This window comes from Geotrypetes seraphini, chromosome 1 (genome assembly GCF_902459505.1).
Source record: "Geotrypetes seraphini chromosome 1, aGeoSer1.1, whole genome shotgun sequence".
Classification (NCBI taxonomy): domain Eukaryota; kingdom Metazoa; phylum Chordata; class Amphibia; order Gymnophiona; family Dermophiidae; genus Geotrypetes; species Geotrypetes seraphini.
In genome coordinates, this window is record NC_047084.1 from 310,259,612 (window position 1) to 310,286,785 (window position 27,174).

The following is a 27,174-nucleotide window of genomic DNA, read 5'->3' on the forward strand; positions in this document are numbered from 1 at the left end:
TAATTAAGGGGTCCTTTTACTAAGGCACGCTAGCTGTTTTAGCGCACGCAAAATGTTAGCGTGCGCTAAACGCTAACATGTCCATTATAGTCTATGGACGTGTTAGCATTTAGCGTGCGCTAAAACGGCTAGCGCGCCTTAGTAAAAGGACCCCTAAATATTATCAGCAGTATTTCCGATATAGTTCTTTCATTTCATTGAATCCTTTATTGATCCTCCTCTCAGTTCTGGACAGCCCCGAGGAGCTAGAGAAGAAGCGCATCTGCCGAATAATCACTCGAGACTTCCCCCAGTACTTTGCCGTCGTGTCCCGGATCAAACAGGACAGCAATCTAATTGGACCTGAGGGTGGACTACTGAGCAGCACAGTAGTGCCCCAGGTTCAGGCAGTCTTCCCAGAGGGTGCACTGACCAAGCGAATTCGTGTAGGCCTACAGGTACAGAACCTTATCAGCGTTATTAAATTATCCTAGACTGAGATTGTGTTGATGAATCTGTGGTGTTGTAGGTGTAATAATTGCCATCAGATATAACATCTGCAAACATTTATTTTCCCAAGTCTACAGTACTGTGATAGTTGCATATTTTAACCAAAGCATGGTTATTCTAGCTACTTATTGTGACATATGTAAGAGGACATGATAGTTTAGTTTAATTTATTAGGATGCCTGATATAACTTTATTCAAAATATGAAACTGTTTTACTTGATAACTATAGTTTTTACTGTGAGACCTGTGTAGTAAAGTTTTGCAGTTACTATACATTAGTTCAAAAATTAATGCACATTAACTGCAAAGCCTGTGTAGTGGCTGCTGGAGGTGTGAACAGGTTCCGACTTGCAGTTAATGCCCAAGGCAGATATTTAGAAGTTAATTCTAAATGGGTACCTTCTTATAGATGTCTTTCGATGCCACGTGATGAGAGCCAGTTCTATAATAGCAACTGGGTGTTCGGATTACGTTAAACAATACTAGTACTTCCTGGTATGGGGAGGGGGGGCACCTAAAATCTAGGCACCAACAGTTACACCAGCCATAGATCTGGCATAACTGCAGGCGCTTAAATGTGCCAGGAGTTGATACAATTTACAATGGCAGCCCTGTCCACTCCCTCCTGTGCTTCACCCATGTTAGCATTCCTTACATTTATACAGTATATTATGGCAGCTATGTGTATCCTTATAGAATTGGTGTATCTGGCTTATATAGAACGAAAAAAATTATGGTCCTTATAGAATGGCATTAAAGTATTTTGCTGCACTTGTGCATGCAAGTAAATAATTACTGCCAAAAACGACAGTATTCTGTATGCTTACACACTCAAGTTGCACATAAATGTGGGCGTCCTGTTATAGAATTACTTTTATATGCACAGTAAATACATTGGCAGTGCAGTAAGTGCATTCACACTGATTGCAGTTATCATGTTCCAATGCATTTAAAACAAAACCCTAACATCTAAGTTCCTTCAATTCCATCACATGAGCTTCCCCCACTTCCATCCCATGAGCAACCCTAAATTTCCCCAATTCCCTCCTATGAGCATATTTAAGCTCTCCCAACTCCATACCCATTAAACATCCTTAAGACCTCCAAAACTCCCACTAAGCATCCTTAAGGTTAGAGGCTGACCAAATTTTGGTTGTGGTTTCAACACTAAAACCAGCCTAAAATCAGAATGCATCCTTGTTTCAGTTTCAGCTGAAAATGCTGATGTATTTTCACCTGTAACTGGGGTTACCAGATTTTAGTTAAATAAAATCCAGACCCATAGCCCCCGCCCCTCAACCTGTTCTTGTCAGTCGGGAGGGCAAACACGCATGCGCAGATGCCCTCCCCACATGGTCCCAAAGAAGAAGCTTTTCAAAACCTGGACAAAGAGTCAGGTTTTGAAAAGCCGTCCGGATGCCCAGACATGCCCTCTAAAAAAAGGGCATGTCTGGGTAAAACCAGACGTCTGGTAACTCTACCTGAAACCAATACTCAGTGTAGTGTAACCATAGCGCTTCCACCCATTCCCCTCCAACCTCTGAACAGGAACGGGCTTGACCCCTCCCTCCCTCTCTTTCACTCCACATACCTCAGACATTCCTTAGAGTCCCTGTGGTCTAGTGGTTAGTCCAGGAGCGATCCCTAGTTGTTCCTACCCAAGCTGGCTCCAATTAAAAATTGCTACCATATTTCTTGCTCTATGTAGAATTACTAATCTTGCTTTCTGTACAAGTTATTCTTTATTATATGATTTAAAAATCAATAAATATATTTAACAACAAAAATTGCTACCATGACCTTGAGCAGCAGTCACGAGACTGCCTTTGGAGTTCATGTCAGCCATTTTAACAGCAAAAATGTTATGAGCAGGTGCAACTGGGGATTGCTGCTGCCTGACCATGTCACTAGACCACTAAAGTGGCGGGGGAGGGAGGAAGAGGAAGAAGAGGTTGCTATGGTGTGGTAGTTGCAATTTCTGTTTCGGCTTCAGTTTCAGTTGAAACTGAGTGGCAAATTTTGGTCACAGACTCAAGTTTCATGTAAAACTGCAAAAAATGTTTTGGTCACCCTCTTCTTAAGGTCCCCCAAACCCCTTATCAGCATCCCCACCCACTCTATGTCTCCAATCCCTTTGTGGATTGAGGGTGGGTGGGAAGGAGAAAGGAACGATTCTTGTAGTGCAAGCTAATTCATGTGCTAACTGCATACCCTGGAATTGGGCTAGAAATGGAGAGGTATGAAAATAAACTATAACTTATAGTTGGAGTACAGTAACTTAGGGCTCCTTTTACTAAGCTGTGTTAGGGCTTTTACGTATGGAATAGCGCATGCTACAATGCCGCGTGCGCTAGACGCTAATGCCAGTATTGAGCTGGCTTCAGTTCTAGCCATGTAGTGCGGGGTTAGCAAGCGCTAATCTGCCCTCTTCTCTCTCCCCACTTCCATCATCTTCCCCTTCTCCCACGTCCATCATCTGCCCTCCTCTCGCTCCCTTCTCTCCACTTCCATCATCTGCCCCTTCTCTGTCTATCCCCCACTTCCATCATCTGCCCCTTCTCTCTCTTTCCCCCCACTTCCATCATCTTCTCCTTCTCTCTCTTTTCCCCCCACTTCCATCATCTGCTCTCTTTCCCCCCACTTCCATCATCTTCTCCTTCTCTCTCTTTTCCCCCCACTTTCATCATCTGCCCTCTTTTCTCTCCTCACTTCCATCATCTGCCCCTTCTCCCTCCCCCTTCTCTCCACTTCCATTATCTGCCCCCTTCTCTCAATCTCTCCATCCACCACAGGCCCATCTTTCTCCCTTCTGCACCTTTCCAATTTTGGCAACAAGATTGGCGAAGCCCCCCCCCCACTCCCTGCGATGACACTTAAGATCGGCAATGTGCCTCCTTCTACCCCCGGCATCAACAGAACTTCAGATCGGCAATGCAATGCTCAGTCAAAAGCAGAAACAGGGTCAGAGGGAAGCTTTTGACGTGAGCACTAGAGAATGACACGGGGGAAAAAATCTGTCCCCGTCACTGCACTGTCCCCTTCACCGCTCTGTCACCGCAATTCCCTTCACTGCCCCGTCACCGTCCCCGCAGCATCCATACAAGCCTCAGTATTGCAATATTTAGCTTATTCCTTCCTTATAAATCAAAGTTCTGGCTGCTGAACTGGAGAAACAGATGTTCAGCTGGCTGGGCTTTGTTTATAAATTTTTATCAACACAACTAATATACTACTTTAACCTGAAGCAAAAAAAAACCTTTGTTGTCTGGTTTCTGCTTTCCTCATCTTCTCATTCAATTCCTTCCATCCACTGTCTCTTTTCTCTCTGCGTCTTCCATTTGCTCTGTTACTGTGCCTCTCCCTTTCTCCCCCTTCCAAATTGGTCTGCACCCATCTTCTTCCCTCCTCTCCACCCTATAGTCTGGCATCTCTGTCTTCTTCCCATCCAGCATCTTCTCCCCACTCTCTGTTCCCCATTTCTCTTCAGCGTCTTCTCCCCACTCTGTCATCCCCATTTCCCTTCAGCATCTTCTCCCCACTCTCTCTTCCCCATTTCCCTTCAGCGTTCTTCTCCCCCTCAGTCTTCCCCATTTGCTTTCAGCGTCCTTCTCCCCCCTCTGTCTTCTCCATGTCCTTTCAGCGTCCTTCTCCCCATGTCTTTTCAGCGTCCTTCTCCCCCTCTGTCTTCCCCATGTCCTTTCAGCATCCTTCTCCCCACTGTCTTCCCCGTGTGCTTTCAGCGTCCTCCCCCTTTGTCTTCCCCATGTGCTTTCAGCGTCTTCTCCCCCTCTGTCTTCCCCATGTGCTTTCAGCATCCTTCTCCACCCTCTGTTTTACCCATTTCCCTTCAGCGTCTTTTCCCCTCCACCCCACCTTTCCTCCCTTTCTCCCTCCCTGTCCCTTACCTTTGTGGCACTTTCACACACATACACCCCCCCCCCCTTTACGGCAGCCATATAAAACTACAACGCTCTGGCTGCTGTAAGAAGGCAGTTTAGACATTGCCGGCCACAGAGCAGGGAAGTTTGTCAGACTGGGCCTGTTGAGGGGGGTGGGAGTGAAAGCGTCACAAAGGTAAGGGGGGGTGTGAAAGCGCCACGAAGGTAAGGGGCTGGGAGGGAGAAAGGGAGCTGACTCAACTCGGCAGCAATAGTAAGGAGGGCAGCAGTAAGGAGGGAGGGAGTGCGATAGGGATCAGGCCGGCTGTGCACCCCCCCTAAGGCTGCACCCGGGGCGGACTACCCCCCCCCCCCCTTGGTACGCCACTGGTTGAGATTCTCCACTTTGATACACAAAAAAAAAAGAAAAAAATCTTAGTGGCAAGGTGGAAGGTGGGAGAAGACCACAACACAACAGTCAGGTACAAATGAGAAGACTTCATTGACCAAATAGTCTTCTTTCAACATGCTTTTACCTAATTTCTTACCAGTTTTATTATGTTTCGAAAATGTTTATTCTAAATTTAGTTGACTTTGTCTGTGTTCTTCTTTCTCTTTACTTCTACCTCATTCCCTTCTCACATACTCCCCCACACTATCCCAATGGTTACCCATTTGTGTGCTCTCTCATAATCTCCTACCTCTTCCACCTTTTCGTTTATTATTTTCCTCCTTTGACAGTCTCACACTTTGTTGTCCTTATTACTCTCCCAGCATTCCATGAAATTTTTTTAAAAAATATCTGTGGCCTGGAAGGATATAAATAGTTATGTGTCATGTACTGTATATTTATACATATGTTAGACTATTTCCTGTGTTCAATTTGACTCATATTTCTTAAAATGCATTGAAATATCTCAGATGTGATACATGAAGCATATATGAATGGTCTGTTTTTTGAAGAAGGGAAGAGCATATGTTGATGTTGTTAATCTTCATGAATAAAATATATTGATCCTTTTATTTTTACTTTCTTCTCTTCATTTCTGTAAATGTCTGAAGGCCCAGCCTATGCATGGTGAACTTGTAAAGAAGATTTTAGGTAACAAAGCTACCTTTAGCCCCATAGTCACTCTGGAACCAAGAAGGAGAAAGTTTCATAAACCTATCACCATGACAATTCCAGTCCCTAAAGCCTCCAGTGACGGGATGATGTTTGGGTTTGGGGGTGACACACCTACTTTAAGATTACTATGCAGCATAACAGGTAAGTTGAATGGCCATTTTACCCTACTCTTTGTTTTCTGTTCAATAACAAATTCTTAATCCACAGTTGAACATTGCCTCCTATCCCATGTCTCTTTAATTTTTTCAGGAGCCTCTCATGAGGAACTTTGTCAAAAGCTTTCTGTAAATCTAGATATACTACATCAACCCGCTCATCTTTATCCTCATGTCTATTCACACCTTCAAAGTAGTCAAGCAAATTGGTGAGGCAAGACCTCCCTCGGCTGAACCTATGCTGACTCTGTTTCATTAAATCAGTGGTCTCAAACTCAAACCCTTTGCAGGGCCACATTTTGGATTTGTAGGTACTTGGAGAGCCTCAGAAAAAATAGTTAATGTCTTATTAAAGAAATGACAATTTTGCATGAGGTAACACTCTTTATAGTTTATAAATCTTTTCTTTTGGCTAAGTCTTAATAATAATACTGTAATTTATAGCTAGAGAGACATATGATCAAGAAACTGTTTTATTTTACTTTTGTGATTATGATAAACATACTGAGGGCCTCAAAATAGTACCTGGCGAGCCATATGTGGCCCCCGGAACCGCGAGTTTGAGACCACTACATTAAATCATGTTTGTCTACATGTTCCACAATTTGATCTTTTATAATTGTTTCCACTCTTTTGCCCAGCACTGAGGTCAGGTTTACCAGTCTGTAATTCCCCAGATCTCTCCTGGAACCCTTTTTAAAAATTAGTGTAACTTTGGTCACCCTCCAATCTTCAGGTACTACAGATTATTTTAGCAAAAGATTACTAACAACAGATCAGCAATTTCATTTTTGAGTTCTTTCAGTACCCTGGGATGGTATACCATCCGGTCCAGGTCATTTACCATTCTTTAACTTGTCGATTTGGCTTAGTACGTCTTCCAGGTTTACAGAGATTTCTTTCAATCCCTCTGCCTCATCACTCTTGAAATCCATTTCCAGTTCAGGTAGATTTCTTACATCATCATCATCATCCGTAAAAACTGAAGTAAAGAATTCATTCAGTCTTTCCTCTATGGCCTTATCCTCCCTGAGCACACCTTTTACTCCTTAATCATACAACAGTCCCATGGATTCCCTCACAGGTTTTCTGCTTTTGATGTATAATAGATCCCAAAGCATATTGCTCAACAATGCGCTATCAAAACCAAAACTGATCAAATGTGGTACTCCACAGGGGGCTTTACTATCTCCCCCTATTATTCACTCTTTACATTAGACTTGTCCTGGACATAGCCCACAAATACCAAATACAGATTCATACTTTTGCTGATGACATCCACCTATACCTACCACTAGGAGAAACCCATGATGCCCAGATCTCAAAATTCCTAAACTGCCTATCGGAAATCGAAAACTGGATGCCCATCAACAAATTACAACTAAACGTCTCCAAAACAGAACTCCTTTGGATCTGCAAAGAACACTTCACCTGCACCCATCCCTCGCTATGCTGGGACTACCTTAACTGCAAAAGACCAAGCATGCAGCCTAGGAATACTCCTAAACTCCAACCTATCGCTTTCCAACCATATCTCTCAGGTGGTATCTTCCTCATTTTACTACCTGCGACAACTCCGTAAAATAAGGAACTACTTTTCTGGATCTGATTTCACCCAGCTACTCTATGCCTTAGTCCTCTCCCACATGAACTACTGCAACACGCTATTCAACGGTCTTATGGCAAAGAACATACGTCTCCAGCATGTACACAATGCAACAGTCAGACTTCTAAAAAACCTCCATGCCCGCAACCCAGGCTCTCTCATCAGCTCACTGGCTGCCCATAACCAAACATTGTGTCTTCAAGGACCTGATGCTAACGTTCAAATCCTTACACAATATGGCACCAAGCTACATGATGCTGGAGCATCCTCCATATGTGTCTAATAGGTCCTTCTACTCCCAGGATGAAATATGCCTCAAAATGCCCCTTGGTCATGCCCTTCAACTGCAAACTGCTAAATGGCGTTCCTACTTCCGCTTCATACTAACCCACTGGAATCAATAATAATAATAACAGTTTATATACCGCAGTACTGTTAAGTTCTATGTGGTTTACAAAAGCTTAATGAAGAGCAAGTTGAGAGAACTTAAGGGATGGGAAAGCAAGAAGGGGATAGGGCAAGAGAACCGTTATAGAGGGGAAAGAGAGGAATGGGTCAGCTGTCTAGATACTTCAGGAACTTTTGAGTTTTGAGGCGCTTCCTGAATATCTCGTAAGTGGTGGGCGAGAGCAGTTGTTCTAGATCTTTACCCCATAGAGCTGCTTGATGTGAGAGAAGGTGTTCATGGTGTTTTTTTAGTTTGCAACCTCTAACCGGGGGAGAAACGAAGTGCAAGTGGGAGCTTCTCTTGTGTTTGTTGGCTGAGAAGGAGAAAAGGTCAGTTATGTATTTAGGGGCTAGACCATAAAGAACTTTAAAGCAGAGGCAGGTGAACTTAAACTTTACACGAGCTTCCAATGGCAGCCAGTGCAGCTGTTTGTAGTATGGCGTCACGTGATCAAATTTCTTTACACCGAAGATAAGTCTGACTGCAGCGTTTTGCATTAATTGTAAGCGTCACATATTCTTTTGGGAGATTGCTAAATAGGCGATGTTACAGTAGTCGAGTTTACTCAGTACGAGGGTTTGTACCAGGATTCTGAATGCAGAGTTGTCAAAATGTGATTTAATGGATTTAAGCTTCCAGAGGGTGAAAAAACCCTTTTTGATTAAGGAATCCACCTGGTCTTTCATGGTTAGGCATTGGTCCAGAGTTATACCCAGTATTTTAATGGTGGGCTGTATGGGGTAGTTAAGTTTGTTGATGCCTAGTGGTGTTTTGGTGTCAAGCGGGTGTGGTGAAGCGATGAAGAATTTTGTCTTCTCTGTACTGAGCTTGAGCTTGAAGTCTGTCATCCAGTGCTCCATCAAGTTTATGGCTTCTGATGCTTTGGGAATGGTTTCCGAGATGGAGTTGGCAAATGGGATGATGATCGTAAAGTCATCAGCGTAACTGAATAATTTTATCCCCAGCTGGGTTAATTGTACGCCCAGTGAGGTCATGTAGATATTGAAAAGCAATGGAGATAGCGGGGACCCTTGCAGAACACCGGATGGGTCGCTCCAGGTGTTGGAGAGATCATTATTGAAACGTACCTGATAGGTGTGGGATAGAAGGAAGCCATGAAACCAGTCCAGCACTTCACCCCTGATGCCAATATCGTTTAGGCATTGCAGAATTTTCGCATGGTCCACCAGGTCAAAGGCGGAGCTCATGTCGAATTGTCAACTGCCCCCACAGATTAGATCCCTTGAAGGGACTCCTCAACATTAGGAAAGCAATAAAAAGCACCTCATCACCTAATTCCCCTGCCCATGACCGATTGATTACAAAGAAAAGTATGTACAAGATCCTCGTTATGTGTTGTGTTAGGATAAGAAATTGTATTGAAATATCTTGCATGGTAACTATGACAAATTTAACCTGTAAACTGTTTATTATGTATATTGGTTTTAGATCCCTAGTTTGTGTTAAGTTAGGCTAAAAACTTGTACCATAATTATGGCAAATTGTAACCTGTTAACTGTATATTATGTATGTTAACCTATAACCCATTCTGAGCTCTTTGGGGAGGACAGGATAGAAAATGAAATAAATAAATGTGCCTAAAATAATTGTTACTGTGGGGCTCATAATCAAACAAAAAAAAGTCTAAAAAGTGGCCTAAATGGGTACTTGGACGATCAAAAAGCCTGATCGTCCAAGTACCCATAATCAAAGCTGGTTTTAGACGTATCTAAAACCAGCTTAGGCCTTTCCCCTGCCTCTAAACTCATAGAGCCAAAAGAGGCGTTTTTAGAGGAGGGGAAAGGGCGGGCGGTGGGCCGACCTACACCTGGGCTTCAGCAAAGGCAGCTTCAGCAAAGGCAAGACAAATGCTGGGTTGCATCAGAAGGAGCTTTATCAGCCGAAAGCCTGAAGTCATACTATCATTGTACAGATCCATGGTGAGACCTCAACTGGAGTACTGTGTCCAGTTTTGGAGGCCACATTATCAAAAAGATGTGAAGAGAATGGAGTCAATCCAGAGAATGGCCACTAGGATGGTCTCAGGATTTAAAGACATCCCATATGAAGAATGTCTGACCAGACTGCGCTTATATTCTCTCGAGGAGTGCAGAGAAAGGGGGGACATGATAGAAACATTTAAATACATCACAGGTCGCATTGAAGTGGAGGAAGAAATATTTTTTTCTTATGGGTCCCACGGCAACAAGAGGGCATACGCTAAAACTTAAGGGGGAAGATTTCCTGGTGACACCAGGAAATACTTCTTCACCGAACGGGTGATTGATCGATGGAATAAACTTCCACGCCAGGTGGTCGAGGCTTGTAACGTGCTCAACTTCAAAAGTCGATGGGACAAACAGGTGGGGGTGCTACAGAGTTATGCATAAAAGATGGGTACTCCAGGGAGGGAGGGTTCTTGAGTGGGCAGACTTGTTAGGCTGCTGGCCCTCTTCCGCCGTCATACTCTATGTTCCTAGGCGTACAGCAGGTATAACCAAAAGTTTAGGCAGGTTGTCTAGTCGGCACTTATATGTTTTGACTTAGACCAAGTCAAAATAGGTATAAGTGCCCAAAAAAGGGGCCGCTGAGCTGATCGCTGCAGCTCAGCAGCACCAGCAACCTGCCTACCGCCTACTAAAACTATCGCTGCAGGAGAGATGGCTCATCTCTCCTGCCGCAATGGTGATTGCCCCCCCCCCCCCCTCCGAACCGCGGCACTTTGGGGTGAGCATCTGTAATGTCTTTGAAGCCTGTTACAGAATACAAGCGCAAAGTAGCTTTGGTGTGCTGAAACTTTGCCGCGACCACTTATGCCAGGTCAAGGACTGGCTTAACTTGCTGCACTCAAGTTTGCAATGCAGCATGCATAACTAGCTACTCTACAGTATTATATAAGCTGCATGCATCATATGATGTCATGGAGTACAAACAAAGAGGGACAAAACCCACACACCAAAAGTCAGTGACATACAAAACAAAGTAGGATAAAGCACCACAGTATCAAGATGATTACACACAAATTTATTGTAGAAATAAATCTTGATTGTAAATAGAAAGCAAATTTCAAATGTGGATGGAGGTCAATGATGTAAAACAGGACCCAACATGGTCCATGTTTCAGTAATGTATGCCTTCCTTAGGAGTCCAGTCTTCAATTTATTTATTCAGTTTTCTAAACTGTTCTCCCAGGGGAGCTCAGAATGGTTTACATGAATTTATTCAGGTACTCAAGCATTTTTTCCTGTCTGTCCCAGAAGGCTCACAGTCTATCTAATGTACCTGGGGCAATGGGGGGATTAAGTGACTTGCCAAGGTCAAAAGGAGCAGTGTGGGTTTGAACCCACAAACTCAGGGTGCTGAGGCTGTAGCTTTAACTACTTCACTACATTCTCCCCCATGTCTAAGCAATTTATGTTTTAGTATATCTCACACTGTGTGGACATCACAGTACCCATGACACACCCATGCTCCACCCACAGGTACAGCCTACTTTCAGTTACACACTATGAAGTTGCGCACCAAACACTTATGTGAGTATGAGCCAATTAGCGATATCAATCCCACACATAAGTGCCTCTGTTCTACAAACTTTGGCAAACAACTAGTGCCTACAGAATTGCCTTTAATTTAAACAACCAGTGGGGGTCAATATTCTAAGTGATTTAACCAGCCAGAAATGGCTCGTGGCCAGTTAAATCACTTGTTGGGAGCTCTCCTGTTTTTATCATTCCCTCTCTGAGATTAGATTGTAAGCTCTACTGAAAAGGGACTGTCTCTTGCATGTGTAATGTACAATACAGTGCTGCGTATGTCTAGCAGTGCTATAGAAAAATGATAAGAAGTAGTAGTATCCACTGATATTCAGCAGCAGTTAACTGGTTATTGCCGCTGAATATCACCACAGACTGCTAAACTCAAAGCTAGCTAATTTGTGGACAGTCCAGGAGTTGGATCAGTATTTATTCTACAGCATTTGACCTTAGTGGCTAGATTGGACTGCATAAAAGTCGGTCATGTCTTTATGTGATGTTGTTTAGGCCAGTGTTTCTCAACTCGGTCCTGGAGAACCCCCTTGCCAGTCAGGTTTTCAGGATATGCACATTGAATTTGCATAAACTTGATTTGCATATACTGCCTCCATTATATGCAAATTTCTTTCATTAGAATTGCCACTGCTGGGTCAGACCAGTGGTCCTTCGTGCACAGCAGTCTGCTCACGTGGCGGCTCTTAGGTCAAAGACCAGTGCCCTAACTGAGACTAGCCTTACCTGCGTACGTTCTGGTTCAGCAGGAACTTGTCTAACTTTGTCTTGAATCCCTGGAGGGTGTTTTCACCTATGACAGCCTCCAGAAGAGCGTTCCAGTTATCTCCCACTCTCTGGGTGAAGAAGAACTTCCTTACGTTTGTTCGGAATCTATCCCCATTTTAACTTTAGAGAGTGTCCTCTCGTTCTCCCTACCTTGGAGAGGGTGAACAACCTGCCTTTATCTACTAAGTCTATTCCCTTCATTATCTTGAATGTTTCGATCATGTCCCCTCTCAGTCTCCTCTTTTCAAGGGAGAAGAGGCCCAGTTTCTCTAATCTCTCACTGTACAGCAACTCCTCCAGCCTCTTAACCATTTTAGTCGCTCTTCTCTGGACCCTTTTGAGTAGTACTGTGTCCTTCATGTACAGCGACCAGTGTTGGACGCAATATTCCAGGTGAGGGCATATCATAGCCCGGTACAGCGGCAGGATAACTTTCTCCGATCTGTTTGTGATCCCCTTCTTAATCATTCCTAGCATTCTGTTCACCCTTTTTACCTCCGCCCTGGATTGCGCGACAGCTTCATTGACTTGACCAGTACTCCCAAGTCTCTTTCCTGGGGGAGTCTCTCCAAGTACTGCACCAGACATCCTGTATTCGTGTATAAAATTTTTGTTACCGACATGCATCACCTTACACTTATCCACGTTAAACCTCATTTGCTATGTCGCAGCCCATTTCTCAAGCGTGTTTATGTCACGTTGCAGGTCTTCGCAATCCTCCTGCGTCATCACTACTCTGAATAACTTTGTATTGTCTGCAAATTTAATCACCTCACTCATCGTACCAATTTCCAGGTCGTTTATAAATATGTTGAAGAGCACGGGTCCAAGCATATTCATTGGATATCTTGAAAACCTGACTGGCAAGGGGGTACTCCAGGTCAGGATTGAGTTGAGAAGCACTGGTTTAGGCAGTTAAGTGCTGAATATTGCACTTAACCATATAAGAGATAGCTGGCTGCATAAACCTGAATAGTTAGTTCTGGTAATGACCCAGCATAGAATCTGGGAATTATGCTGCTGCCACTGGATGGATGTTGGCCCCCAAGATTGTACAGATTGACAAAACTGAAGATCAGTACCAAAACCAACCACTTTCTGGAGGAAATTTCACTAATGAGAGTAGCATAAGAGACTTCTGGAATGAATAATCTATGTTCGGTCCCTGCCCTGTTCACTGTGGGAACCACTCCACAATTTAATAGGAATCCTTTTGTGTTCTTGGATTTGACTTTAAATCTGCATTCGTGTATAAGAACATATGACTAGCCTTACTAGGTCAGACCAATGGTCCATCAAGTCCAGTAGCCCATTCTCACGGTGGCCAATCCAGGTCCCTAGTACCTGGCCAAAACCCAAGGAATACTCATTAGGATATTAGTTCCTTGTGAAGTAATAATCCAGGACTGAAAGCACGTTGCTTGCTGAGATCAATTACTCTGTGGTTTTTGACTAAATATCACCACTGCCCTCCTAATCTGAGTCTGAGCAGCAGTGAATCTCAAAAAAAAATATGTAGTACTGATTCTTTTGATAAAGATTGGCCCTCTGTGATCAACTCGGGAACCCCCACCATGGAAATACAGAGGAAGACCTAGAGAGTGGTCTGTTGGACATAGTTTTATTCCTTCAATATTCAATTTTCTTCAATATTCAATATTCTTTTAATATTATGTCTGTTGTTTCTTTCAGGAGGCACAACCCCTGCCCAATGGGAAGACATAACTGGAACAACACCATTAACCTTTGTCAAAGACTGTGTCTCCTTCACTACTAATGTATCAGCCAGGTATCATTTCAGACTCCTGCAGAATGTGTTACTAAATTGAGTGATGGGACTAAATCGCGCGAGACAACGGCGCGCCGACAACTGAGTGCAAGATTGACGGCGCGCCGAAGAAAAGCATTATTTTAAAGGGCTCCGACGGGGGGTGTGGGGGGGGGAATCCCCCCCCACTTTACTTAACAGACATTGCGCTGCCGTTGGGGGGGTTTGGGGGGTTGTACCTCCCCACATTATACTTAAAACTGAACTTTTCCCCTAAAAAACAGGCAAAAAGTTTGGTTTCAAGTATAATGAGGGGGGTTACAACCCCCCAAACCCCCCCAACGGCAGCGCAATGTCTGTTAAGTAAAATAGGGGGATTCCCCACGAACACCCCCCGTCGGAACCCTTTAAAATAGTGCTTTTCTTCGGCGCGCCGTCAACCTTGCGCTCAGTTGTCTGCGCTCAGTTGTCGGCGCGCCGTTGTCTCGCGCAATTTTGTCTATGAACCACTAAATTGTCTTTCTTTGTGAGGAAAAGTACCGTATTTGCCGGCGTATAGGACGACTGGGCGTATAAGACGACCCCCCAACTTTTAGTTAAAAAATAGAGTTTTGTGTTATACTCGCCGTATAAGACGACCCCTTCTTCCGCACACCTTCTCTACCGCCCCGGGTGCAGCACAGCCGGCCAGGTTCCCTTACTTTTGTGGCACTTCCCGACCGACCGACAACAGCCCCGGTCCGACAAACCTCCCTGCCCTTAACCGCGAATCTAAATTACCTTCTTACAGCTGCTGTAAGAAGGTATTTAGATTCGCGGCTACAGGGCAGGGAGGATTGTCGGACCCGGGCTGTTATCGGTCGGTCGGGGAAGTGCCACAAAAGTAAGGGAACCTGGCCGGCTGTGCTGCAACCGGGGCGGGGCGGCCGCCCCTCTCTCTTGGTAGCCACTCGAACCGCGAGGCTACTCTCCTTCTCCTTACCTGCCATGCCTGCAGCACAGAGCCGAACGGAAGTCTTCCCGACGTCAGCGCTGACGTCGGAGGGAGGGAGGGCTTTGTTTAAGCTTTGTTTAAGCCCTCCCTCCCCTCCGACGTCAGCGCTGACGTCGGGAAGACTTCCGTTCGGCTCTGTGCTGCAAGCAGAGAAGGTAGGGAGAAGAAGAGCCGCGCGACTGAGTACATCCAGCCCCGCAAGTAAGGGCATGTAAACTGTACCCGGCGTATAAGACGACCCCCGACTTTGGGGAGGATTTTAAGGTACTGAAAAGTCGTCTTATACGCCGGCAAATACGGTAAATATCTATTCTTAAGTAATGCTTTTTAAATGTAACCTGTTCAAGGAATCGTAATAATGCTACTAAAATTATTTTGAACTTAAGTAAGATCATAAGAATAGCCTTTACCGGGTCAGACCAATGATCCATCAAGCCCAGTAGCCCGTTCTCACGGTGGCCAATCCAGGTCACTAGTACCTGGCCAAAGCCAAAGGAGTAGCAATATTCCAAGTACCGTAAATGTATAGGTATATTAGGGGCTGTGTTTCCACTGAGATGGAGGGATATTTGATTTCTTTTCTTTAAACAGGGTGATATCAATGCCATTATAAAACAATGATATTTTGGAATTATATAAAGACAGTTATTTCTGGAAACGTCAATCGCTCCTCCTAAACTTACTTGCTCCACTTCATCACTGACGCTGAAACCGTGGATTGAAGACAAAGTTTTATTTTATTTTTCTTTCCAGCTTATGATTTATCTTTAATCTTATCTATTGTTTTGCCTTTTGTCTTTGTTTTGTTCTATTTCTATCATTTAAATTTCTCCAGAATTCTACTGTTCAACGGCTCCCCCTTCTGCTTCTATTCCTTTCTCTCCTCTCTTCTACCTTCCAAAGTATTTAGATCAATGCTGTCTTGTTAAAATGTTTATTTTATTTTTATTTTTCCTCTAACTCTACTTTTCACTTCTCTATTACCCTCCAGGTACTTTAGTTAGATTGTGAGCCTTCGGGACAGTAAGGGAATTTTTCAAGTACCTTTCTTATTTCTAATCTTAATGTATATTTTCTGTAAACCGCTTAGAACCTAACGGATGTAGCGGTATATAAGAAATAAATTACATTACATTACATTACAAAATAATTACAAAGCTGTGGTGGTAATTGTATTTTCCTACGTGGGAGCTGTACATTATGATCTTTTGGTATGTTATGATTGTTGCCCATTCAGGCTAGGAGAAATACATGCATGCATTTCACCCTGCACAGATATTCAAAATCAAGGCTCCTTTTATCAAGCCGCGACGTTTCATCACGCGCTAACCCCCGCGCTGGCCAAGAACTACCGCCTGCTCAAGAGAAGGCGGTTGCGGCTAGCGCGGCCGGCGGTTTAACACGCACGATTACGCGCGTTAAACCGCTAGCGCGGCTTGATAAAAGGAGCCCTCAGAATAGTTGCCTGGTTTGTCTTTGAAGAAGAGGTTAAGAGAGAGGGATTTTTAGACAGTATATTTATCAGGATAAATCATTATTTACTAGTGCTGCATTTCGATTAAAATTTTAATCACAATTAAAGGTATGTTATTATTTATTTATTTCCCCGCCGCAACTCCCTATGCCTCTGAGCAAGCCATTTAACCCTCCGTTGCCCAGAGTTACAAGAAGCTGAAATAAGGGGGGAAAAAATGACATACCTTTAATTGTGATAAAAAACAAATAACCTAATTTTAATCATGATTAAAAATTAAAATTGTGACTAAAATAATCAAAATCCAGCCCTAAAAATAGTAAAGAATAAAAAGTAATGAAAACATAAGAAATACAAATTGAAAAATTACCAATTAGCGTCCCACCCCCGTTTTACTAAGCCGCGGTAGAAGTTTCTACCACAGCCTTGCGTGCTAAATGTTCCAATGCTCATAGAATTCCTATGTAAACGTAAGAACAAGATTCTCATGTGTCAAGCTACAAGGAATGTACATTAATTGTCAGACAAATAGTTACACACAAGGCATGAGGGCTTTTACAGTTCATATAAATTCTAAAGAACCAAATTTTCCTCAAATCCATTTATTTCTGGCCCGTATGAAGCTCAAAGGAAATCAAACCCATCACCCTTAGGGATAGAGGCTAGACTTGCAGCTGAAGCCATGAGACATACATAAGTAACGTAGAGCCCAGTGGACTAGCATTTGGAATCGAACATGGTTGCATTCTCTGCTGGCACAATGGGTTCCTTCAAGGGAATGTCCCTCCTCCTGCCCAGAGGATAACTGTTTGCTAGTGTTTACTTTGACTGTGTAGCTTCTGTAGTTTCAGCCTTAAGTGTTCAGATTCTACTCCTGAGGGTCACATGCTCAGTCCCTGATGAGACTAACAGCCAAATAATGTGGATCACCCTGGAAAGGGACAAGGAAGAGCAGCAGTCTCTTGATCTACCATGTTGAATACCGGATATACTCGAATATAAACTGAGATTTTGGGGCCCAAAATTGGCCCAAAAATGGGGATCCCGGTTTATATTCGGGCCAGTGCCCACATAATCCCTCCCAGACTTATTGCAGGCCTCTGCTGGGATGCCAGGCTCTTCACCCTGTCCCCCCCGCTGCCCTGTCCATCGTACCTCCTGTGCCGCTGGAATCTCTGGTGGTCCAGAGGTGTAGTGGGCAGGAGCGAACTTTCAGCACTCCTGCCCCGCTGCTAACCTGGTCGGTTGCTGCCATGAGTTACGGCTTCAGCCGCTGAGCGGTACTGAGCAGAAGCACGCTTTGGCGCTGCTGTTCGGCGCCAAGTGGCTTTCGCGGGAGCCATTCAGGCAGCCACTTAGTGCCAAGCAGCAGCACCAAAGCGTGCCCCTGCTCAGCGACTGAAGTCGGAACTCGTGACCAACTGGATTAGCAGCAGGCCAGGAGTGCGGAAAGCTCTCTCCTGCCCGCTACATCTCTGGACCACCAGGGATTCCAGTGGAAGAGGGGGTACGATGGACAGGGTGGAGGTGGGGACAGGGTGGAGAGCCTGGGAGGGAAGGGGGCTGGGTGCAGAGCCTGTCAGAGGAAGGGAGGGAAGGGGCTGGGTGCAGAGCCTGATAGGGGAGGGAGGGGGTGCTGGGTGCAGATTCTGGCAGGGCGGGGCATTTGAATATTAAGCCTCCTATGTAGAAACAGAGGCTGGTGTGAGCAGCATGTATCAGTCAGGTTGCTACTGCCAGCAAAGATTGGCCCTTTAATAGTACATGGGAGGAGAGGTATAAGGAGTTTATAGCTGATGGGGCATGAGGATCCCCTCCAGCTAGCTTATAGATGTGCTTGTACCAGGTGGGCGGGCCTGGGCCCACCCGTGGCTACACCACTGCTCTGTGGTTCCATAAAGACTGCAGAGTGGGTGGCTCTACTGCAGTATGCCCCATCTTTCTGTCTAATACTGATTATGGTGTGTGTACTATGTTATACATTAACACTAAATCCCTACACATTACACAGTATATAGAAGCAATTTCTCTCTCACTGAATTATGTTAGTGTTTGTTAGAGATAGGCACTGGAATGATAACATAACATAAGAATAACCTTACTGAGTCAAACCAATGGTCCATCAAGCCCAGTTGCCCGTTCTCACGGTGGCCAATCCAGGTCCCTAGTACCTGGCCAAAACCCAAGGAGTAGCAACATTCCATGCTACCAATCCAGGGCAAGCAGTGGCTTCCCCTATGTCTGTCTCAACTGCAGACTATGGACTTTTCCTCCAGGAAATTGACCAAACCTTTCTTAAACCCAGCTACGCTATCCACTCTTACCACAACCTCTGGCAATGTGTTCCCAAGCTTAACTATTCTCTGAGTGAAAAAAATATTTCCTCTTATTGGTTTTAAAAGTATTTCCCTGTAACTTCATCAAGTGTCCCCTAGAGAAGAAGGAAGGGTAGGTGATCCTCCAACAAGACCTGAGATCAGCAGCACTAGTGCCAATGGTCAGACATGAAATTAGAAACCCTTGTAGTCCCTCAGCCAAGATTAAAGTGTTATTTATAAGAAGAAAGAAGTAGCATCAGCTACAAATGCGGGTTTCAGTTAAAATTTGAAATACCAGCTTGTTCATATTTTCAGACAGGTGCAAAAGAAAGCAGGTAATTCTGAGGGGAAGAGAGAGTGGGTGGGAGCGGAAAGATGCCAACAGGTAAAACCCAGTAAAATGTAGTGATGTACCCTGTTCCCTCCTGAGAAGTGTATGGAGCTGGTTTGGGAAGATACTAAATTAGATGAATCATCATAAACAGAGAAGAGATTGAAAGTTTAAAAACAGAAGAACTGCCACATGATAGGTGAGCAGCCACAACAAATAGGAAGTGGTACTTTCAAAACCAAAAGCAGGTAATGTGCATTAGTTAAGAACACCTCCAGCCCCCACAAATGCAGAGAGGGGATCCCCTAAAAATTAAGAGGTATAGAGACATTTTATAGTGGCTGAGGATTAACATTTTGCAGAATGCATTTACTGTCAAAGGTCATTGGAATAAGAAAGCTACTGGGCCATTTTCCCAACAGTAACATACTCCATCATATGTTCAAATAATATCCGTTAGACTTTGGGGGATATGGGGTGCTGGTACTAACCTGGGGACTCTGCCCTTTGCTTCAAGTAGCAGTAGCATAAGAACATAAGAATTGCCATATTGGGACAGACCAAAGGTCCATCAAGTCTAGTACCCTGTTTCCAACAGTGACCAACCCAGGTCCCAAGTACCTAGTTAGATCCCAAGTAGTTAAACAGATTTTATGCTTCTTATCCTAGGAATATGCAGTGGATTTCCCAAAGCCGTCTCAATAATGGCCTGTGGACTTCTCTTTTAGGAAATTAGCAAAACCTTTTTTAAACCCTGCTAAGCTGATTTCACTACATCCTCCGGCAACAAATTCCAGAGTTTAACTACACGTTCCTCCTATAGCAGGAAAGCTATAGGAGGAAACCCTTGTTTTATACGGTATGACAGTCCTATTATCCCTAAAGCTGTTTTTTGGAACAGTGCAAATGAACCTTTCTTTCAAAATAAGAGACCTATGTCTTTTTTTCTGTAACGTTTCTGCCCCTATGTGACAGAAAGCGAACTTTTTCTCCAAAGAAGCTCATCACTTTAAGCTATTCTGATTCTATCTTAGCCATGCTGTGTTTCTTTGCCCCCCACTCCAGCCCAGAGCATTGGAGGTCTTTGTACCAATATGAATGCCTCTTTTCCACTACCCTGATGATTTCGGATCTTTCTAGTAATTTTGGTGCCACATTTGTGGTCTTCATTGCAATGCTGGTGTTGCCTTGCCCCTCTCTCAATACCTTGGGGATCTTCATTGTGCTTTTGTGTGCTGCTTTGCCCTTCTGTTACTGGCCCGGAGTCTTCATTCTGCTGTCAGTGCCTTTTGCTGATTTTTGGGTGCCATGGGCTATTGCGCCAGGCTTGATGTCTCGTAGTTTTGTTCTAATTTTGAAAAATGTTTTGTCAGCAAATTGTAAGCAAGTTTCATTGAAAGCGAATATCTCCACTGTTTGCAGACTTGTCTACCCAAAGACTTTAATGAAATTGAATGAAACAAATAATTTGAAATACAAGAACAAATCAAATGGATGACCGATCTGAAGATGAACTGAACTGAAAATTTGAATCCCTAGAAACCACTATGTAGGAAAAAAGAGAAAAAAAATGACTGAAACTATTTGAAAAGAGTTTGTATAATTCTGTGTGCTATTGGTTAAAAAAATACAACTATTAATATTTGCATTTTCAAATGAGTAGCACTATCCTGAATTGGTGATGCATCAAAACCACACAACACAATTGTGCGCAGACAAAGCCGGGCCATCAACGCGCTGGATTTAAACTCAATTGGAAAGTGAAATCTGAGAGTGCTCCAAAGGGGTGCGTGTGTGGGAACCCCCCCACGCTTAACTTAGTAGTGTTGGCGCTGCTGTTGCGGGGGGGGGGGGGAACCTCATATGGAGTACTGTGTGCAATTCTGGAGGCCACATTACAGTAAAGATGTGCGCAGAATTGAATCGGTTCAGCGGACGGCCACCAGGATGATCTCGGGGCTCAAGGGTCTCTCGTACGAAGAGAGACTGAATAAATTGCAGCTCTACACTCTTGAGGAACGTAGGGAGAGGGGAGACATGATCAAAACATTTAAGTACCTCACGGGACGTGTCGAAGTGGAAGATGATATTTTCTTTCTCAAGGGACCCTCGGTCACAAGAGGGCACCCGCTCAAACTCAGGGGCGGAAAATTTCATGGCGACACCAGAAAGTATTTCTTCACAGAGAGAGTGGTTGATCATTGGAACAAGCTTCCAGTGCAGGTGATTGAGGCAGACAGCGTGCCAGACTTTAAGAATAAATGGGATACCCATGTGGGATCCCTACGAGGGTCAAGATAAGGAAATTGGGTCATTAGGGCATAGACAGGGGGTAGGTAAGCAGAGTGGGCAATCTTGATGGGCTGTAGCCCTTTTCTGCTGTCATCTTTTATGTTTTCTATTCCCTATTAAAAAATAGGGAAAACACCTGTTTCCTCTATAATGGGGGGGGTTTCCCCCCACAACACCCCCCCATCCTCAACGGCAGCGCCAACACTACTAAGTTAAGTGTGGTGGCTCCCCCACACACAATCCCCCTCAGAGCGCTTTCAAATTGAGTTTAAATACGGCGCTTGATGTCCTACGCACGATTGTCTACCCTGGCTTTGTCTGCGCGCAATTATCTTGCGTGGTTTTAACTATGAACCCCTCAATTATACAAGCTCCTTTGGTTTCAATATCCTTTCCTTTCCATACAAAGGTTTGCTGCACTGCACTCCTGATCCTAAGTTTTCCCATTGACCAAGTTCACCGGGTAGCTACTAGAATTCAACAGAACAATTTTGCTCACAGAAAAAAAACAAATTTGTCAAAGTAAATCCTTTGCAGGCATCTGCAACGCTACTAACCATTCTTGACTCATTAATTTGAATGCAGCCAAGAGCTAGCTCTCTCACTCTCTCTCTCTAGCTTTTGCTGCATTGCAGATACAGTAACACAGGTAGATTACCATCTGTAGTGCACCCCATGCAGACTATAAAATATTACCCACTTGACAATAATAGTTGGAAAGTATGGCATAGGTCACATTCATACTGAGGGGAATTTTGAGAGACATTTCCACAGGTAAAATCTGTAGAAAATAGCATTTCAGAGAATTTACTGAAGTATGTGCATGTAAATTTATGCGGATCTAACCTTGCATACGTTTCTCAACCCAAGCATAGGCATCCTGGGATGGAGGTAGGGAGGAGTTAGCACTTATGTATATTCCTTATAGAATATGTACATTCAAATGCAAAATAAATATGAAAAGGTGTGTGTTGGGGTATTTTCTGTAAAGTAAAATTCAGAGTCAAAAGATACACATACTTTCCCTTAGAAAATTGGTAAAACAAGTACATGCCTGCCACAGAAGCTAGATTGTCTGTTATAAAATTACTCTCTAAACAAAGTGCAAGTTTAAAATGCTATATTACATAGGCGTCGGAATGGGGGAGGCCGCAGGGGCCATGATCTTCCCAAAGATTGGTGTTCTCGTGTGGTGCCCACCCTCTTCCTGGTGTTCTAAATTAAATCTTCAGGCAGCTGCCGCATCAATGAGCAAGTCTGCCCAGAAGCACTTCATTCTACTTCCGGGACAGGCCTGTTCACTGATGCTGCGCAGTGGCTGCCTGAAGACTTACAATTACAATGCTGGGAGAAGGTGGGTGGGGAGTCGGGAGCTGGGAAAAGGCTGCGCCTGCACTGTAGGGTTCCACCAAGGCTAGGGCAGAGCTCCAGGCCCCCTCAAACCATGCAGCGTTCCAATGTCTCTGCTATAGTAAACACACAGCCAGGGCCAGATTAATCAATAGACACACTAGGCACGTGCCTAGGTCCCGAAACGATGAGGGGGGCCCGCTGAAAGAGGATGACTCACCTTGCCGGCAACGGGCCTCCCTCCCAGCATCAATCGCAATGGGCCCCCCTCCCGGCATCAACCGCAATACAGCCATATCTGTTACTGGAAGGTCCCGCGATGACTGCTTCTGCCGGTCCATCCCCCTACGACGTCACTTCTTCCGGAGCAAGTAAGTGACGTCGGAGGGGGATGAACCGGCAGAAGCAGTCATCGCGGGACCTTCCAGTACCAGATCCGGCTGTATTGCAGTTGCTGCCCTTGCCATTGGGGCGGGGGGGGGGGGGCGTTGCCGTTGTTGTTGCTGCGGGGGGCGGGGCCATTGCCATCAGCTGTTATAATGCTGCTTTCGGGCAAAGAAGCTCAGAGGGCAGAGCCAGCAGCAGTGTTTGGAGGGGGAGAAAGGAGCATGGAAGGGTGGTAGAGGAAGAGAAAGGGAACAGGGTGGTATGGAAGGGTGGTGGGAAGGATGGTGGGGCAGCGTGGTATGGAAGGGTTATGAGAAGAATAGTATGGAAGGGTGGTGGAGGAAGAGAAAAGGGGCAGGGTGGTATGGAAGGGTGGTGGAGGGAGAGAAAGGGGTCAGATGCTGATGGTATTGTGTGCAGAGAAAGGGAAGGATACTGGATGGAATTGGGTTGGAGGGAAAGGGAGGGGGCTGATGCTGATGGAAGTGGGGGGAAGGGAGAGGAGAGAGTGAAATGCTAGACCATGGGGGTGTGGGAGAGGGAAGGGAAGAAGAGAGGAGAGAGATGCCAGACCATTGGAGGAGGGAATGGAAGAAGATGGATGCCAGACCAGTGAGGGTGAAGGGAAAGATGGAAGGGGAGGCATACAGTTTCTGGAAGTGGCACAGAAGGACAAAAGATGAAAGGAAGATATTGACAAGAAGATGAGGAGAGCAGAAACCAGAGAAGACAAAGGTAGAAAAAAAAATTCTATTTATTTATTTTTTTTGCTTTAGGGGACATGCATCGCTGTTTCTGTGGTGTTGCATGGTATGCAGAGTCCAGCTTCTTGGTGGTTTTATTTAACCTTTGTCTATTTTATTCCCCCTTTTACAAAACTGTAGAGCATTTTTTTTAGCACAGGCTGTGGTTAAAAACCGTACTACAGTTTTGTAAAAGGGGGGAGAGGTTAGTTTGTGATTTCATATTCCATACTAGGTGAAGGTGTTTTCTGTGACCTGTTTGTATGAAAGACATGGTTTTTTGTTAGCGTTGACTAGCCTTGTTTGGCGAAATGCATCAGGCATGGTTCTTGGGAGCACCTTGAATTAACCTGATTTGAATCTCCTTATTTTCTGTCAATCTTCTTTTGTTTCATGTTGGATTCTTTGGTGGACTGTTTGCCTTGTTGTTTCATTGCAAGTTAACATACATGGAGTGGAACGTACTAGAGGAGTTACAGATTTGGTTGTTTATACATACATATGGGTTACAGTTGGTTGATGTAGAGTGAGGCAGTTGAGAGGCGTTGTAAACTTGGTTATTATTATAGACCTATATTTTGGATAGTATTACTATTTTACAAATATTTGAACACTTTTATATATGCATGGAAAGGGTTCAGAGTTAAAGTCCTGGGTAAGTAGGTGGGAAGGGAAGGAAGGGAGATTTGTTCAGAGATGTTTGGGGGTTGCATAGAAGAAAAATTGTGCACTGGCATACTAATCTTTGTTTGTTTTGAATTAAAAAAAGAAAAAAAAGAAATACAAGTGGAAATAAAGAAGAAAACAGATAAATGGGGGTGGGACATGGGGGCGTGGCATGGGCGGGTTAGGGGCAGGTCAGGGTCAGGGGGGCCCAGTGTACTTCTGTGCCTAGGGGCCCTCGAAGAATTATTCCTGCCCTGCCAACAGCAACATTAACAAACACTCTTCTCATCCTTCTGAAAGAAAACGAATAAAAAAGGCTGTACTCCTGGCCTTGTACAGAGGGAGGTGACATGTCATCCCATCCACATCGTTGTGAGAGTCATTCTATATCAGGGTGCCCACTGTAGGTGCTGGTTATGATGAAAAAATAGGTGCCTAGTTTTCTTTACAAAATACTAGCACAAATGGGTAAAAATGCATATGCATTAAGGTGTGATCACTTACACCAGCCCTATGGTTGGTATAATTGCTCACATCTACATGTTATCATGCATGCATATATGCCCATAAATGATAGCATTCTATCTGGGCACTCCATCCACGCTCCACATTTGCACACATCCACCAGTAAAATTGTTGGTTTTGTTAGGTGCTGTTGACTCGTGTTCGAGTCCTACCGACTTGATGAATTGCGGTTCTAAGTAATATGAATGTCTCTTTTCCACTCCCCTGGCGCTTTTGGATATTTCTGGTAATTTTGGTGCCATGTTTGTGGTCTTCATTGCAATGCTGCTGTTGCTTTGCCCCTCTCTCAATACTTTGGGGGTCTTCATTATGCTTTTGTGTGCTGTTGTGCCCTTCTGTCACTGGCTCAGAGTCTTCATTCTGCTGCTTTTTTGGTGCCATGGACCATTGTGCCAGTCTTGATGTCTGGTAGTTTTGTATTTCAAATTACAGTTAGTTGTTTCATTCATTTTCATTAAAATCTTTGGGTAGACAATTTTGCAGACAGTGCGGATATTCGCTTTCAATGAAACGTGCTTAAAACCTTCTCACGGTAAGCACTGTCGGTATTCCATAAAAGGTCATTTTCAGGCATAACTAGCCACTTGCGCACACAAATGAATACCTGCCCTCCTGCCACCTATTAGGTGACACCTTATTAACTTTGTGTGGAATATGAGCACTGTGCCATCCATTTCCTGAGTTCCCAGCACAGCAATATTGTCGCTCAGCTCCTCCTCACCCTTATATCAAAGGTGTGGTAGAAGCCATAGTAGGCAGTTCTGTGGGAGCTGTGGATGCTTGAGCACCCCTAATATTGAATAAACTCATTGACTATGCTCAGGGAGAGGTAATTTCCATTGGGTTTAGCATCCCCAATTATTCTGAAAAGTTGACTTCTGAGTACCTTGGTTACTTACTTTGGGCTGCTCAACTGTTTGCCTATTATAAAAGTTATCCTCTGCACAGCCTGCCATTTGTTTTTTCATGTCTTGCTATACCACTCTTCAACCAAATTATCAAAGTGGGTTACAATACATAGTTAAAAAGAAATATATAAAAAAAAGAAATGACAGAAAATAGAACAGGTTCTTTTGCCAGAGGCACCAACTCCTGCCTCTCCACTAACCCTGTCCAGGGTAGGTTATTGTAATTATTTGTTTGGACTATTTCTGAGGTCAGGGCTGAGACCAGTAAATTTACAGGCCAAAAGATGCCACAAATTCACTCATTCCACACACTCTTCTTATCCAATAGTGCAATCCAGGCTAGTAGTTGCAAAAATTCCATTCAAAGATTTATTTAACTTGGATAAGGCAACTAAAACGTCTTAGCATTGACTGTGGGCTCCTTTGACAAAGCCACGGTAGAGGTTTCTACTGCAGGCCAACAAGGTAAATGCCCCAATGCTCGTAGGAATTCTATGAGCGGTGGAGCATTTACAAGGGGCCGTTGAAAAGTTCTCGGCCCAAACAAGAAGAAAATGATGTGAAGCTATTAAGCTTACAAGTTATTCCACACTTTTCTTGACACTGGAACCTATTGTGATCATGTGATCAGGCTGAGCAGTCATTCCCAATCACACAGGCACTTCCTAGTCTTTCTTCTTCATGTTCTGCTTCATCACCAGATACTTCTGTTAAAACAATAACATCACCAAAACACACACATCATTCATACACTTCTAAAACACATGACCAGGTCCCTCCGGGCACACTCTTCCTAGTCATCTCCGGATCCTCCCTGGACTCCATGATTCTTCAAGTCCTCCCCAACTCTTCATTGGCCCTCTGGGTCTTCATGCAGCTTCCGGTGCCATTTACCGGTCTCTCCGCCAGTCGCCACCAGCCCTGCTGGTCCCTCCACTGTCATTTGCCAGGCCTTTGGCTAATGCTCACAGGACCTATAGGCTGCTTCCTAGGGAGTCCTCTGATAGCTCCCGTTACCATTTATCAATCTCTCTGCCAGTTGCCACTGGTCCTACCAGTCCATCCACCGGTCACTCGCCAGTCCCCCATTAGCCTTGGACCTCGGATTCCTCCTGCTCCTCCAGCAGCTTTGTGGGGCCACTGCCAGTCCCTAAGATCGCTGGCCTCTTGAGTCCCCACAGGTTCTGGATATTTCACCGATCCCACCACCAGTTGTCAAGCCTGAGCCTGCTCCCCCTCCAAATCTTTTACCTGAGTCACACATGCAGAACATTGACAGGCTCTCATCTGATGCAAAATAGGGGACCACAAAAGATATGCAGAGAAAACCTGAAATGGAGACCCCCCACCCCCCAAAAAGCCAAACTCTATAAACAGTGCAATATTGGTAAAAGAGAAACAGA

General features: G+C 44.4%; 1 protein-coding gene across 35 annotated transcripts in view; it reads left to right on the forward strand.

The window, feature by feature from the left end:
* Nucleotides 1–27,174, forward strand: part of ANK2 (ankyrin 2) — a 958,369-nt gene that overhangs the window by 814,392 nt on the left and 116,803 nt on the right. For all 35 annotated transcript variants that reach the window (XM_033955859.1, XM_033955893.1, XM_033955875.1 and 32 more), the window contains 3 exons: nt 226–437; nt 5,430–5,634; nt 13,708–13,804. In XM_033955859.1, the coding sequence (XP_033811750.1) occupies nt 226–437; nt 5,430–5,634; nt 13,708–13,804 (514 nt within the window). The remainder of the gene's footprint in view (nt 1–225; nt 438–5,429; nt 5,635–13,707; nt 13,805–27,174) is intronic.